General features: G+C 50.6%; 1 protein-coding gene and 1 pseudogene across 5 annotated transcripts in view; both read right to left on the bottom strand.

Annotated features, from left to right (window-relative positions):
* Nucleotides 1–942: 942 nt before the first annotated feature.
* Nucleotides 943–16,669, bottom strand: part of ST3GAL4 (ST3 beta-galactoside alpha-2,3-sialyltransferase 4) — a 66,105-nt gene continuing 50,378 nt past the window's right edge. The window contains exons 1-11 of one of the 5 annotated variants that reach the window (XM_021717563.1): nt 10,654–10,751; nt 10,194–10,269; nt 9,806–9,890; nt 9,319–9,399; nt 8,986–9,083; nt 8,389–8,449; nt 7,890–7,985; nt 7,588–7,777; nt 6,698–6,841; nt 1,951–2,094; nt 943–1,625 (exon numbers count right to left, since the gene is read on the bottom strand). In XM_021717563.1, the coding sequence (XP_021573238.1) occupies nt 1,539–1,625; nt 1,951–2,094; nt 6,698–6,841; nt 7,588–7,777; nt 7,890–7,985; nt 8,389–8,449; nt 8,986–9,083; nt 9,319–9,399; nt 9,806–9,890; nt 10,194–10,269; nt 10,654–10,749 (1,158 nt within the window). In that variant the 5' untranslated portion in view covers nt 10,750–10,751 and the 3' untranslated portion in view covers nt 943–1,538. Of the gene's footprint in view, nt 1,626–1,950; nt 2,095–6,697; nt 6,842–7,587; nt 7,778–7,889; nt 7,986–8,388; nt 8,450–8,985; nt 9,084–9,318; nt 9,400–9,805; nt 9,915–10,193; nt 10,270–10,653; nt 10,752–16,669 lie in introns of those variants that run through there. The other 4 variants (XM_021717564.1, XM_021717565.1, XM_008068088.1 and 1 more) reach the window with 4 other exon arrangements.
* Nucleotides 14,504–15,027, bottom strand: LOC103270564 (annotated as a pseudogene).

Here is a 16,669-nt window from a genome sequence, read left to right as displayed (position 1 = left end):
CGCCAGGCCTCTGAGAGGGAAGGCCATTCTGTTCCCTGGGATGGTCCTTAGGACCATCCTGTAGGATGAGGCTGGGTGTTCTCAAGGCCATTCCAACACTCTGTTGAGAACTGTGTCACCTTCCTCTGTTTCTCTCGACTTGCTGCCCCTCTTTATCTGTCCAGTCCCAGCCTGGCTTGTCTCAAAAACCTCAAGGCTGAAGCTCTTTCCGAGAAAGCCAGGAACACAGCTGCAAGTTCCATTACCCATGGGGGAGTTCCAACTCTCCCTCCTGGCTCCAGATGTAAAGGAACAGCTGTGGGGGTGGCAGGAATCCCAGTTGGCAGCTAAGCAGGTCCTGGGAAGATGGAAAACGAAGGCAGGAAAGACAGGCAAACAGCAGGGCTGTTAAGATTCTAGAGACCTAGGAAAGAAACCATTTCATCCCCTGGCCCGATGACTGGCTGGCAGGCTTTGCTAAATCCCTTTGACACTGCCCTCCGGCCCTGGCCACTCCAATCCTAGCAGCCTGCACTGTTGGCAGGACCTTCCACAAACTACATTTTCTGGTTCCCACTTAATCTGAGAAGGGAAACTTGGCTTACTTTGCCTGACCCCACCCCTGTCCTTAAAACACACACCTCCCAGTATGAGATTTTGGTAACTGAAGAACGGTGAGGGAGAGAGGAAGGAAGGTGGGAGAGAATTCTGCCCCTTCCATTTGGCATCCTCTGGGCAGTCAACCAGGATGCAGGATGCCAGGCTGGGTGTCTGCAGACAGGGCTGCTGTGGGCAGCCTGCTATGCCAGGTTAATAATGCACAGCTGGGCACTAAGCACTGGACTCCATAAGTAATTTATTTTCCCTGAGTGACCACGTCCTGCTCTGGTCTAACATCCTACCCACTGCCACACCCCACCTGTGCCCTTCCCAACCTGAAAAGACACAGGGCATCACAACTCCTTCCATTTTTGGAAAAATAGTTTAATGATAGGTTTATAACCTCTTTTCTAGATGAGGTCCCCTCTTGGTGGAACCCCTATCCGGTGCTCTTCCCATGCCTGCTGGGAGGTAGCACCCCCCTCTCTGGAGGGCACCCACCCATTCCTGACACCCCCGCCCTCCTGGGAGGCTGGTTCTGGGTCTAGGCCTTGGTGGGCCCATCACATGTAAGTTTTTATAAAAAGTGGGCAGAACACTATACTGGCCTCTTTCCTGGATGCCACAGGACCAGCCCACAGCACCCTCCTACCCCTTAATTAAATAGCCCATTAAATAATCTCTTGGTGCTAGCAGAGAGGGGGTGCCCCAGCAACAAGCCCCCTGCCTTGGCTGGGCTCCTGCAGCCCCAAGTGCTTCCACCCTGACTAGATCTGGGCTCCACAGAGCAGCCAGGGGCATGGCCTCATCTCAGACCTGGCCAGTTCCAGGACTCCCTCCCCAGACAGGGATAGGTGAGTCCGAGTGAGTCATACTGGCACCAGGCACCCCCACAGCCACAGATGGGGGTCACCCAGGCAGTGGAGTGGGCAACCACCGGGCTACAGCTCTTGCCCAAGTCAGAAGGTCGTGAGGTTCTTGACAGCTCCGATCTCCAGCATCCGCTTAATGGCTAGGGCCTCTTGGGAGACATTGTGGCCTGACCCCTGTGGAGACAGCCAAGGAAGTAAATGAAGGGATTCTTGGAGACCTCTCTGTCCCCAGGAAAGCCTTCCTGACCCTTGCCACAGCCCCACACTTCTTGGGAGCTCCCTTCCCCGTGCTGGCTCTTAGAAGATGTGACCCATGTGGGCAAATACGGAGGGTGCTGGCTGGGGAGTCCAGATGCCCCAGTTCTAGTTCTGACTCTCTGAATGACCTCCCAGGAGCCACCTCTGGGCACCTGGCCCCGTTCTCACTCACCCAGTATCCCTCCAACTGTGTGGTCCCCAGGCAACCCACTCCACCGAGCTCACGAGGGCAGGCACTTACCGCCATGGACTTAAGCGTGATCTGCTCATAGTAGTGAATGGTCTGCTTCTTGTTGTAGGCATCTGGGTAGCCAAAGCCAGCAATGTGCACCAAGTCGCAGAGGTGGAGGGCCAGCGTGATGGCCAAGAGGCCTGTGGTAGGCTTCTGAGGGACCAAGGGTAGCAGGCATTAGAGGGAGCCCTGCTCCTCCCACCAGCTTCTCAACCGGCCCTCTGCAGTGGAACTTTCCACAGTCACGAAAACGCTCTCCATCTCCCCTGTCCAATAGGACAGCCACAAGCCTAACCAGCATATGAAAGGGGCCAGTGCAGCTGAGGAACTGAATGTTTTATTTTATTAAGTTTTAAGGCTGGATGTGGTGGCTTACCTCTGTAATCCCAACACTTTGAGAGGCTGAGGTTAGAGGATTGCTTGAACCCAAGAGTTCCAGACCAGCCTGGACAACACAGCAAAACCTCATCTCTACCAAGAAATCAAAAAACTAGCCAGGTGTGGTGGCATGTGCCTGTAGTCCCAGCTACTCGGGATGTTGAAATAAAAGGACCACCTGAGCCCAGGGGACCACAGAGTCGAAGCTGCTGTGAGCCATGATCGTTGTGATCTTTGTGATCATGACACTGTACTCCAGCCTGGGCAACAGAATGAGACCCCAACTCAAAAAAAAAAAGTTTTAATTAATTAAATTTTACATTTAACTAGCCGCATGTGCCGACTGCAGTGGTGCACCCCTGTATGTAGTCCCAATGACTCAGGAGGCTGAGGTAGGAGGATCACTTTGGCTCAGAAGTTCTGAGCTGTAGAACACTAGGACTGCACCTGTGAATAGCCCCTACACTGTGGTCTGGGCAACATAACAAGACCTTGTCTCTAAAAATTAATAAATATAAATAAATAAATAGCCATATGTGGCTAGTGGTCGCCATACTGGATAGTACAGCTCCACATATCTGGGAGAGGTCTGGGACTCTAGGGATGACGATGGCAATCAGAATGACAATAATGACAACCATCATAATAATACAGAGTACTTTTTGAGTAATTACCATAGAGCTGCCAGACACTACATTAAGTATTTTACCTAGTATGATACATTATCTCATCCTGTCCTCATAAAAACACTTGGAAGTAGGTACTATTATTAGCCCCATCTTACAGATGAGAAAACTGAGGCTTATAAAAATATTAAGCAACTCACTCAAAGGAGGGGAAGGGTTCTGCCCTCTTCCTTGGAGGACCTCACCTCATTCAGAAGACTTGGTGGCTCTGAAACTCACTAGCTGTGTGACCCCTTTTGGGCGTGAGCTCTCCCCTTCTTTCATGTGGGACCGCAGTACCTTTCCTACCCACCTTCTGGGCTGCTCTGAGGATCTCATTTCCTCCATTCCGAATTCATCCACGGGGACAGGAAACCTGATCCACTTACTTCCCAAGTCTGGCCTTCCTCGGCTCCAGCACCCTGCTTTGCAGCCCACATCAGCCACCCACTCCCATCTGGGAGCCACTTCCTGGACCCTGTGAGGCTGCTCAGTGCTGGCTTTCTCCCAGTGTCCCTTTCCCAGCTGTCTTGTCTTCTTGCCTTCCGTGCCCTGCCTGGGCCTTCTTTTTCCCCTTGTTGCTTTCACCACCAGTGTATTAACTCATCCAGTTTGGGCCTTGCTGGGCCACATTTCCATGGCTGTCTAGCCAGCTCTTCCTGGATATGGGATCTTGAAACACCAAACTCCTCCTCCTCCTTATGCTCTCTACATCAGTAAATATATTACCATACCCCGAGTTGTCCAAGTTGGAAACCTAGAATTGGTCAGGAATCTCTCAATGCCATCTGTAAAATATATGTTGTAGCAGGTAGAATTGTAAGAGAACCCCAGTGACCCTGGCCCTCATCTAATCCCCCTGCTTGTGTGTGGAACCTGTGAATATGATGAGATCTATTACGTTGCTACTTTATATGGCACAGCTGACTATAAGAGAGGAGAGAGTATCCTGCTGTGCTTGACCCAATTACCTGACTCTTTAAATCTGGGTGTTGAGATCAGAGACAGAGGAAGTCAGATTTGAAGCACAAGAAGGATTTATCATGCCATCTCTGGCTTGAAGACAGAGGGGCCATACGGCAAGAACTGTAGCCAGCCTTCAAGAGCTGAGGGTAGCCCTATCCCTGGCTGATGGCCAGCAAGGAGCTGGAGACCTTAGCCCTATGACCAGAGGAACCAAATTATTTCTGCAAGAATGAGTCTGGCCAGGCGCTGTGGCTCACACCTGTAATCCGAGCACTGTGAGAGGCAGAGGTGAGAGGACTGCCTGAGCCTATGGGTTCAAGACCAGACTGGGCAACATGGCAAGACCTCATCTCTACAATAAATTAAAAAATTAGCTGGGCATGATGGTGCATGCATGTAGTTCTAGCTACTTGGAAGGCTGAAGTGGAAGGATCACCTGAACCTGGCTGTGGTTGCTGTGAGCATGCCATTACACTCCAGCCTGGGCGACAGAGTTAAGACTCAAAAAAAAAAAGAATGAGTCTGAAAGCAAATTTTCTCCCCAGACTTCCAGATGAGACCTCAGACTGGCTGATAAACTGGGTTTATAAACTTATGATACCCTGAACAGAGAACCCAGTCACACCACGCTGAACTTCTGACCTGCACAACTATAAGCCTATCCGTGGGCATTGTTTTAGACCACTAAGCCTGTGGTAATTAACGAGGCAGCAAGAGAAAACTAATACACTGTCAAGTCTATCCCTTCCTTTACCCTTCCCTCTGCGGGGAGCTGGGTTCAGGTCCTTACCTTCTCTTACCTCCCTCTCCATCTATCACCCTATCTGTGGCATCAAACCGCTCTGTCATGCCCTTCAACTCCGCTTGCACTAGAACACCTCAGGGCCACAGCAGCTGTCTGCTCTTGGCAAACAGAATGCCCTTCCCCAGTTCTCTGCCGGATGAGCTGCATAATCCTTTCAGACCCGGCTCCAGGACCACCTCCTCTGGGGTGCCTCCCATTCAGCCCTCAGTAGAGGTCTGCCCCTCCTGAGATCCCCACAGCATGTGGAACACCTCTCTACTGTGGTACTGTATCACTCTACAGTGCCACCTGCATGTTTATTCTGCCAGACTAAGTTTCCTTAGGGCAGGGAGCACGTCTTACTCACCAAGCATGCAGACATGGGGCTTGGCACTGAGCAGTCACAAAAGCAGCCATTCAACACAGAATGTGAATAGCACTAGATATTCAGCAAATAATAAAGTTATAAACCAGGCACGGTGACTCACACCTGAAATCCCACCACTACCAGCCAGGTATGGTGGCTCATACCTGTAATCCCAGCACTCTGGGAGGCAGAGGCGAGAGGATTGCCTGAGCCCAGGGGTTCAAGACCAGCCTGGGCAACTTGGTGAGACCTCATTTCTATAATAAATTTAAAAAAACTAGCTGGGTGCGGTGGTGTGCACCTGTAGTCCTAGCTACTCAGAAGGCTGAGGCAGAAGGATTGCCTGAGCTCAGCAGGTCAAGGCTGCAGTACATTGCTATGTTACTGCACTCCAGCTTGGGCAACAGAGTAAGACTCCAACTCAAAAAACAACAAAAAAGGGCTGGGCTCGGTGATTCAGCCTGTAATCTCAGCACTTTGGGAGACCGAGGCGAGTGGATTGCTTGAGCCCCCGTGTTCGAGATCAGCCCAGGCAACTTGACGAGACTTCATCTCTATAATAAATCAAAAATTAGCCAGGCGTGGTAGCACATGCCTGTAGTTCCAGCTACTTGGAAGGCTGAGGCGGAAGGGTTGCCAGAGCCCAGTGGATTGACGCTGGGGTGGCCATGAGTATGCCACTGCACTCCAGCCTGGGTGACAGAGTGAGACTCCAACTCAAAAAAAAAAAAAAAAAAAGAATAAAATTATCTATTCAAAATTTGGTAAATATTTATACAGTAGGCACTACATACCAATCTCCATAATAGTATTTTTAGGTAATTATTTTTTCAATCCTACAATGGCCTTAAAAGGTCAATGTGGGTAGTATCCCCACCATACAGACAAGAAAATTCAGGCTCTAAGTGGTTGATCTGGCAAGCTCCACACAGCAAGCACAGGTACCACCAAGAACCCAATCTATGCCTGCTGGTTTGCCTCTTCACTATCCCACACAGTCCCCAGGGTTCCAAGATGTGTGGAATTACTTGGAAAGCTAGAAAGTGGGTGAAAGCCCACCAGCTGAAGACCACCAGGGCACTGATATCAAAACCATAACTTGCAAAATTGCATCAAGACTGCCAAAATCAACACACTTGAACAAAACATGAAACACAAGACAAACTGTTGAAGTTCTAACTCCTTTAACTCATTCAGACCAATATGTTCCAAGATAAGACCACAGATTAAGTATCCATAGTAACTCTGCATCGGCTCAAGCTGTTCCACAAATAGCCCCACTGACTGCTCTAGCCAGTCCCCAGGTTACAAGTTTTGATCTGTGCCTGTCAAACCATCCTCTCACTCCAGTCCCCAAACCCAATATAGACCCTTCCCTCTCTCTCCACTTTGAAGACACCTCACATTCTCCAAAGAGTACACTCACCCCTGCCATGGCAACTTTGATGACAGGTGTGTTCCTGGCAGTGAAATGCAAGCTGCTATCTTTCCTCTCATAGGGCCTTTCCCTGGCTTTCTAAGCATATAGGAATGTGCCCCCTACTTCCCACTCAGGACCCAACCCTCAGCCTGGCTTCCCCATCATTGACCCATCACCTGTTTAATCTTGCGTGGCTGTTGCATTGGCAGGCTCAGCAGTTTGTCAGCTGCAATCTCCATGAAGAAGGGGTTGAGAATCCGAACCTGTTTTGGGTTGACATCCCAGATGAGAGGAGGCTGCTTCCAAAAACCCTTTCGCACCTAGGAGGATGGGGTCAGAAGAGAGTGGGTGAAGACCTGTGTCTCAAGGCGAATCCAGAGGTCCTCAGCCAAGGGATGGGGTCCAAGTGATGAGAGATGCCTTCAAGAGCACAGGAAGAGAGGAAAGGAAGTAGGGACTACACTAGAGATAGGAGACCAGAGGAGAGGATCAGGGAAAGAGAGGAGGAAGGACACCCCCTCAGGAAGACCAGGTGACAAAATGTGTAGAATATGAGGTCCAACCACAGCCCGCTTCCAAGGATATCCAAACAAGTAGAAGGGGCTCAAGTTTTAGGCTGTCTTTTGGCAAAAATTCCAGACTGGACAGGTCAGCATTCGATGGTATGGCAAAATGACATAGTGAACTCTTTCTGGGGATCATCTGTTAGGGCACAGACCTCATTGTTCTAACCGGCCCCCCGCCTGGAGATGACTGCCAGAAGGTTCCTCCTTTCCCAGGTTTCTCACAGGCAGACACACTCTGGCAGCTTTCCTATCCCAGACAGCCCTGGAGTGTGGGGTGCCTTTGGCTGCCACCACCTGACTCCTGCAGGCTTTTATACCCAGCAGCTGGGGCGGCTTACTAGAAGCCCTGCAGCAAATTGCCCTGGGTGGTATGCCTAAGGCACTGACAGCTGGGAGCCTGGTTCACACTGTCCCCTCACTGACTCTCCAGGACTGCAAGGCAGACATCAGGGAGCGTGAGATCCTGACTTGGCCCCCCACCTATCTCCCACCCCACTTACCCGCTTCTTATCACTCAGGATGGTCTCAATCCAGTGGAAGTCCATCGCCTTGAAAGCTACAAGGACGAGAAGTGTGTCCGGGTTGTTTTCCACTTTGGGGTCGAAATGGGCAGATTCAGGGTAGAAGAGACGCATGGTGGTCTTGGAGCCCACATCACCCTCATAGCCAGCTACTGGGGCGTTGTTCAATCTGGGAGCGAGAAGGAAGATGTCCATCGCTAGAGACCCCTGGGCCTGTCTACAGTTCCCTATTTGGGACGTCCAGTTCCCCAACACAAGTAAGAAGAGATGATCATACACACCTGATGACCACATCGTATTTGTTGATGGCATCTCCCAGCGAGCTATTCCGCAGCCGGTGTCCGTTCCCCACCACCACACAGCGGCGGCACTTGAGACTGCCGTAGGAAGAGATGTGATCAAGCCCAGAAGTAACCCCTGCCCCACCTAACTCTCACTGCCCTGGATCTGCCCAGGGCCCCCCTCATCCCCTGGTTCCTGAGGAGCAGGCATCCCCAGTGGCCCTGCTTATGGTTGGGCTTTAAAGGAAGAGGAAACTGGGCCGAGCATAAAACAGGGCATGGGAGAGGAGGGAGAGTGCATGGGGTGTACCAATAAGAAACCCCAGTCCTGCTGTTGCAATACCCTCAGCCGCTGCAGCCTGGTCTGCCCTGGATGCCGAGGCTCGTATGCCATGGGGATTGGCTGGGAGGGTGCTAGGCCATGACTATTTCATCACTATTTCACACCGGGCAGGAAAGAGAAGGCACCCAGACTAGAGTGGGAGGACTGTCTCCTTACCTCTGGATGTTCCCAGGTATAGAGTAGCTGGTGATGGCTAGTACTCTGAGGAGCAGGTCTTCTACAGAAAAAACCAAATGGAGGGACTGATATGACAGCTAGCATCCTGAAAGCTACCTGCCCACCCTTTACCACTCATCAGGACCCTGGCTATCTTCTTTCTCCCCTGACCCTAGTACCTGAGCCTGGCTCAGAACTTGGGCACGGGGAAGGCCAGGGGTGGTGGCTCACACCTGTAATTCCAATATTTTGGGAGGCCAAAATGGGAGGATCGCTTGAGGTCAAGAGTTTAAGACCAGCCTAGGCAACATAGTGAGACCTCATCCCTACAAAAATTTTTAAAAATTAGCTGGGTTGGGTGGCGCCTGCCTGTAGTCCCAACTACTCAGAAGGTTGAGGTGGGAGGATCACCTGAACCAGGAGGTCAAGGCTGTGGTGAGCTGTGACCACACCACTGCACTCCAGCCTGGGCCACAGTGTGAGACTCCAACTCAAAAAAAAAAAAAAGTTGGATACTGGAGCCATAGACCGCAAAGAATAGGAAGTACTGTGGCCAAGGTGAGCCCATTGTTGCCACAGAACCAGGTGGGAACTTACCACTCCCCTTGGTCCCATAGGGCAGCTCATAGGCAGATGGTTTCTTGACCCAGAAAAAATCCTTAAGCCGTAGGAAGATGGGCTGATCTCGGGAGTAGCTGCACAGAGGTGAACGCAGGAGGGTAGGAATGAAAAAGGAATTAATCTTGATGCCAGAAACAGGATCAGGCCCCTGACTAATATTACATGGACTTCCCTTCCCTCCCTGGCTTCGCTTAACCTGTGTCCACCAACATGGCTCCTCCCCCATCTAGTCCCCACTCTGCGAAGCCCTCCAGCCCAGCTCACTCCACACCCTGTCGTGCACCACCCCGCCCCGCCGTCCCCACATACTTGCCAAAAATCTTGGAGACCTTCCTCTCTGCCTCACCCTGGAGGCATGGCTCCTTCTTCTCTGGGATGGGAAAATAAAAACTGGACACAGAAAAGGAGAGGAGGCGGGAGCCCAGGTCAGACTAAGGCCCAGAGGCCAGTGTTCCAGGCAGCCTCAACCTTCTCCCATGGCTCAAAGGTCCCAAGGCATTAGAGAGGGACTTTCAGGGTAGAATCATTTCAACCCAAGTTCTACTTCAAACCCAAATCATTGAGGATCCTGCTCTGCCTGCCTCTGCACTCCCTGGTCGAGGGCCCAGGGGAGTTGTCCCAGACCCTACTCCTATGCACACTCATGGAAGGGTTCCGCACTAGTAGTTGAAGGGGGGTGGCCATGCCCGGGCTCTTTGAACCCTCCTGCCCCGCTAGATCCCATGCCCCCATGACTCTCTATCCTTAAGCCTGTCCTCAAGAAGACCCAATGCAAGGACTTGGAAGTTGGACTCACAGTTCAATGTACCTGTCTTCTCGGGAGATGGAATACCACACCATGACGACCAGGACCAGAGCCAACATGGCCAGGAGCTTCCAGCCTGCAGGGCACATGCACAGAGGAGCTAGAGGCAGAAACAGGCAGGTACAGCCCCAGTCCACCTTCTCACCTGTCCATTCTGAGCCCCTCCAGTCCCCAACTCAAGCAGACCCAGTCCCTGGTCCTCTCCTGGCACTGGCTCAGGGCTTGGACCTGAGTATGCCTGCTGTCCTTCAAGGTGAAGAGAGGGGGCCCTGGCTCCCTGTTTGTCCCTCCACAGCCCCCAGTGGGTCCCAGGATGCTGTTGAAGAAGGCTTCTCAAGGCCCATCCTTCAGGATGGGGACGTTCTCGGACAACACTCACGGGACTTGCTGATCATGTTTCTCAGCAGGCAGCAGGGTTCCTGGGGAGAGCTGGCATCCTGGCTGCCTCCGGCCACCTAGGAGGCAGGAGTTACAGGTGTCTGGTTGGCTCCACAAACACTCCTGCCTAGACATTGGGGCAGGACACACCCAGTCTGCTCCTCCCCTCCTTCAGAAAGCACAAAGCCGCCCTGGGGCGGCCATCCCAAGAATGACCTTTCTCACCCTAGATACTCTCCTGACCCTTCAAAGGGAGTATCAGAGATCCAGGTGGGTCCTGCCACAGAAAGAGAAACCAAAGTCCCACCCCTCACAGATTAGGTCCCCAGGCAGACTGGGTTAGTCCAGCCTCCCTGGTATGCTGCTTCTCACTGTCCTCTTCCACATTTTGTCAAGGGAGGGCCAGTTTCAGGAAGCAGATGGCTACCTCTACCCACTGTTAACACAAAAGTTAAACTTACTGTACAAGGTCTCGATTCATATTTTACCCAACTGAAGTTGACCCATCCTCTACCATCCAAGGTATCCCTTGGTCTAGCCACTGCCCACCTCTCCATGATCAATCTCCCCCAACTCCAGCCAAACAGACCTGCTCAGGCCAGAGACTAGGAGTAAGAACTTGTCATAAGACCTTCTTCAGTCCTTCTGGACCCTGGCCAAATGCAAACAGTGCCCAAGTCTCACCACCCGAGCTGCGGAGTAGGCTCAGTGAAAGAAGGGTGTTTGAATGGGGAGGACAGGGAGCTGGAGGATCTGCCTGGTCAAAGAGGAGTCAGGAGACGCTTTCAGTAAGGGCAAAGACCAGCAAGGTAGGGACTGTGCAGTGGAAAAGGTGGTGGGCTGCAGTGTCACATAGCAAAGGTTCCCTAATAATCTGCTCAGTCACACCACAGAGTCACTGCAGAAGAAATTTCTGCAGCTTCCACAGCCATATAAAGAGGCACGAGATAACAAGTGCCAATGTCTTCCATCTTTGCTGTTTCCTTGATGATCTGGATCAGAAGAATCACCTGGGCCATATCCTAAAAACACATTCCGGGGCTCTTCCCTGGAGTCCACCTGGGTGAGCCAGTGTGGCCTGAGACACAGTTTCCACAAGTGTGCCTGACATAGTGTGGCCTGAGACAGGCAGTTTCCACAAGCAGCCCAGGTAACTGTTCTGCTGGATCCGGAAAGGGAGAGAAGCATTCGTGCTTGTGCTCTCTCAGGGATAAATGAGAACCCTTCCATTATTTCACAGGGGCAGGGGACAGCATCTGGAGGAGGCGGAGTCTGTATTACACAATGATCCTGAACGTTCAACGATACTGAGCACTGTTTTATTATGGAGTCAATGCTCCACTCCCTCAATGGAGTCACTCCCCAGGCTCCACTCTGAGTCCACAAACACTGAAAAAGCACAGTCTTGGGTCAAGGGAGACAGTCAGTTAGGAACCAGGGTCAGACGCCCCAAATAAGGTCAGTACACCATCCCCAAACCCCAGAGGGGATGGACCATGGCTCTGTCTGGTAAAGAAAAGCTATAAATTTGCCATTAGAAGTCCTCAGTCTAGTAAGTCTTCTGACAGGGCTTCTTTTTTTATTTTTATTTTTTGAGTCTGGGTTATACTCTTGTCACCCAGGCTGGAATGCAGTGGTATGATCACAGCTCACAGCAGTCTCAAATTCCTGGGTTCAGGCGATCCTCCCGCCTCAGTCCCCAAATAGCTGGGACTGTAGGCACATGCCACCATGTCCAGCTAATTTTAAAATTTTTTTGTAGAGATGGGGATATCACTATGCTGCCCAGGCTGGTTTCTAACTCTCATACTCAAGGTGTCCTCCTGCTTCGGCCTTCCAAAGTGTTGGGATTATGAGTATGAACCACCGTGCCCTGCCAACAGCATTTATAAAAGGGACATGCCTTCTCTACCCCTCTCCCCCACAGCAACCTCTAAGTCATTCCCTGCCACATGGTCCTCCTCATCTCCTTCATAGTACTTTTCCCATCTGTAATTAGCTTGGTTACTTGTTTGTTTGTTGTCTGTCTGTCTCCCCCACTGGAATCTAAGCTCTGCAAGGTTTGTAATAGGGTCTATCCTGTTCCCAGCTCTAGCCCCAGCATCTGGCATGCAGCCTGGCAGGAAAGTGTATCAGAAAGTACTGCATGTATATCATCTTGGGTTACCACGGATGATGGCACCTCCCTCTCTGACCCTCAATTTCCTCAGCTGTGAAACTGGAAAGTCAATCTAATAGGTCTCTGCTGCTCAAAATATATCCGATCAGCAGCACAGGCATCACAGGGGCCCTTATTAGAAATACAGAATCTCTAGCCCCCTCCAGACCCATAAAATCAGAATCTGCAATTGAACACCATCCCCTGGTAGCTTCTATGTACACTCAAGTTTGAGATGCACTGGTCAAGCCTGATGCTCTTGGCTCAAGGGGAGAATCACCGGAATATTTAAAAAAAAATTTTTTTTTTGTAATAGTATCTGGATCTCACACTTAGAAATTCTGAGTTAATTCACCTAGCCCAGCACTGGCATTTGTTTAAGCACCCAGGTGATTACAAAGTGCAGCCAAGGTTGAAAACCACGGGCCAGGAGAATCTGTGAAGGACCTGAAAGCAGACTTCTCAAACTGGTGCGCTCTCTCTGACTCAGCAAGTGTGGGTACGGCCCGGAATCTGCATTCTAACCAGCTCCTTCATGAGGTCCTGCTGGTTGGCTGGGGCCACACTCCAAGCTCCAAGGGTCTGAACAAGACCCTTCCAGCTCCCAAGTTTTAGGGACTGCACCCTCCCCAACCCTCCTAGCTTTCTCTCTCTCGGTCTTCATTTTGTGACGAGGTTCATGTCATCTCTCTTAATGTCAGTAGGTCACAACATGGGCTGCACAATGCAAAGACCTGAGGAGTTTTTAAATGTACATATGTCTAGGCCCCACAGGCTAAAATCTTTATTTAATTGGTCAGGGGTGGGGCCCAGGCATTAGTAGTAAATAGCAAAACAAGCCAACAAGCTCACCCCAAGGTGGAAAACACATAGCATGTTTCACAGTAAGTGAAAGACTGACACTCAGCCACCCTCCAGGCCCAGTCTCTTGGTAAAACACCACTGGTAGTAGAGTTGAGCAGCACTAACCAGGCCACAGCTGCAAGACAATTAGCCCTTCTTTGACCTCTTCCCCAGTAAAGTTCTGCATTGTCTTGCCTTTATTCCAAAACTGCCGGTGTTGTGCTAAACGGATCAGCTAGTCTTAGGGCTTGCTCCAACATACCACATCAGGCTTTTAATGAGCCCACCCCTCCCCTCATGGGGCCCCAGCCAAGAGGATTGCTCAGAGGTCCCAGGTACTCCAGGGCTTCTTGGCTGTCTGTTGCCTCAGGCCAATTGGAACCTTCTCCCAGAAGCTAGCCCACACTGCTGACCAACCTCCTGAGTACAAAAGAGCAGGAGAAAAGTCACAGAAGGATACCTGGGTAGGAACGCCAGCATCTGATCTACTATGCCCAAGGTGTGCCACACTTTGCCTAGGAAACCAGCTCACCCAACCTGCTAGGCAAAGCTGACCCCGGGGGAGGAAGACTATGGGCTCCCTTGGCGCTCTGCCAAGAACCAAGGTGAGCTCTGTCACAGAACTCGCCAGAGGGCAGAACTAGGAGCACAGGATGAAGAAAAAAGGCCCAGTGGAGGCAGGAACCACACCTCATGCTCACAGCCTCACATACAGCAAGTACTCAGAAGGGACCCACAGCACCAAGAAGAGCAGAGCTAGATATCCCCCCAGGTACGGCATGATGCAGCAGCCCTCAGAGCCCCTGAACCCTTCCAAGGAAATATGGTGTGTAACATTATGGAGAAGAGGTCTGGGAATACCAGAGGCAGAGGCTCAGGGTTTACTTATAGGTTCTGTGACCTGAAGCAGTCACTTACTCTCACTGTCCCTTAGTTCTGCAAGGAAAACCTGCAGCTACCTGCCACCTGCCACCTCTACACTTGCCTAACACTACTCTTACCCCCAAACGCCTCCTCCCAGACACCGGACTCGTTTCCATGCCTAACACTACTCTTACCCCCAAACGCCTCCTCCCAGACACCGGATTCGTTTCCAGTCAGTGACTTGCCTTTGCCCTGTTTCTTCCAGGTCGCCTTCCTTCTCTACTCTGATTTATAAGCACACTCAAATATTCCTCATCCTAAAAAACAAACAAACAAAACAACTCTCTGCTGTATCTCCTCAAGCTACTCCTAACCTCTCATTCCCTCGGATGGTCAACCTTTTTTTTTTTTTTTTTTTTTTTTTAAGATAAAATAAGTCAAACTTATTAGAGTTGTCCACAGTCAGCAATGGTGATCTTCTTGCTGGTCTTGCCATTCTTGGACCCAAAGCCCTCCATGGCTTGTACAACATTCATGCCCTCTTGCCAAAAACCACATGCTTGCCATCCAACCACTCAGTCTTAGTAGTGCAGATGAAAAACTGCGAACCGTTTGTGTTGGGTCCAGCATTTGCCATGGACAAGATGCTGGGACCTGTATGCTTCAAGATGAAGTTCTCATCATCAAATTTCTCCCCATAGATGGACTTGCCGCCAGTGCCATTATGGAGTGTAAAGTCACCACCCTGGCACATAAACCCTGGAATAATTCTGTGAAAGCAGGAACCCTTATAACCAAATCCTTTCTCTCCAGTGCTCAGATAACGAAAGTTTTCTACTGTCTTTGGAACTTTGTCTGCAAACAGCTCAAAGGAGACATGGCCCAAGGACTCGCCGTCGATGGCGATGTCGAAGTACACGGTGGGGTTGACCATGGCTGAAGGGAAAAGGCTCAAGGTGGCAGCGTCTGCAAAGCCGGTCAACCTTCTTTATCTGTACTCCTTCCTCACTTCCACTCCATTCTCCATCCCCTCTGCCACTCCCTCCATCCTTATTTGTATGCCAAAATGGGGCTTGTCAGTGGCCAGCTAATTGCCAAACCCAAGAAAGGTCTGTTTTCTACCTTCATTATTTCTGAGAACTTTGATGCTGTTGGCCAGGCCTCCTTCTTGGTTTCTAAGTCAAGGTTCCCTCTAAGTTCTCTTCCTACCTCTAGGATTGTCTTGGAACAGGCTCTGCTTGCCTTGGCCCACCCTGTAAATGCTGGCATGCTTCATGGAGCTGTCCCAGAACCTCGGCTCCCCTGCCACATGTTTTCACATGACAGGCGCATTTGTTTTCAGAGATTTGTCTGCTATTCATACACTGATGATTTGAGCTCTTTATTCAGCCTTTATTTATCTCCCACACCCAGTCCTGGTATTTTTAATTTTCTACCTGGATGATCTTAAATTCTGTGATCATGAAAAATGTGTCCAAAGCTGGACTCATCTCTCCCCACTCCCCAGCCCCTATATCATCCTCAGCTCTCAACACCTCCCTCTCCTGGATACAACCCCCAGCTGGTTACTAAATATTGCCAATTCTAATCCCATTTACTCATTCTAGCAAATGCTTGCTGAGCTCCTCACCATTTGCTGGGCATTATAGGAGGCACTAGGGATGTCAAACTATATGAAATTCAGCTTCAGTATAAAGACACATAGATCCCCAGAGGCACTTCAGAGTATAGCCCTCCATATCTCCCCTTTCTGAGCCACAGCCCAGTTCTAGAGCCCACAGCAAGTTACAGGCTTCCTCACTACTCTCTTTACCACAAGTCTTTCCTCACTCAAGCCCCTTCTTTGAAACTGCCAACATGGTATCTTTCTAAGAAATGACAGATCAAACCAAAGCTCCTTAGCAGGCCACCAAGGGCCCCTCAGACTCGGGTCACACGGCCTGCAGATGCATCTCCTACCTCTCCCCTAAAACACAAAAGAACCCACCTTTTCCTTCCCACACTGCGGCTTCCATATCCACACCTCTGTCCAGAATTCCCTTTATTAGGATGCCTGCTATGGTTTGAACATGTCCTCCAAAGTTCATGTGCTGGAAACCTGATCCCCCAATATGGCAGTGTTGGAAGGCAGAGCCTAATAAGAGGTGTTTAGATCATAAGGGCTCTGCTCTCATGAAAAGATGAATGTCATCATCTTGGGAATGGGTTTCTTATAAAAGGATAATCCACCTTCCACCATGAGATGACACAGCAAGAAGGCCCTCACCAGATGCAGTCCCTTCATCTTTGATTTCCCAGCCTCTAGAACCATGAGCCAAATACATTTCTAGTCACTATAAATTACCCATTCTGTGGTATTTGGTTATAGAAGCACAAAATGGACTGAGACAGAAAATGGATACCAAGAAGAGGGATTGTTGCTATAACAAATATCTGGGCCGGGCTCGGTGGCTCAGCCTGTAATCTCACGCTTTGGGAGGCCGAGGTGAGTGGATTGCCTGAGCCTACGGGTTCGAGACCCACCTGGGCAACTTGGCGAGACCTCATCTCTACAATAAATCAAAAATCAGCCAGGCGTGGTAGCACACACCTGTAATTCCGGCTACTCGGAA

Source organism: Carlito syrichta, unplaced genomic scaffold, assembly GCF_000164805.1.
Source record: "Carlito syrichta isolate Samal-C Ts95f unplaced genomic scaffold, Tarsius_syrichta-2.0.1 Scaffold309859, whole genome shotgun sequence".
Taxonomy (NCBI): domain Eukaryota; kingdom Metazoa; phylum Chordata; class Mammalia; order Primates; family Tarsiidae; genus Carlito; species Carlito syrichta.
Note: the sequence above shows the minus strand (reverse complement) of the source record. Positions and strands in the feature narration are given on the sequence as shown.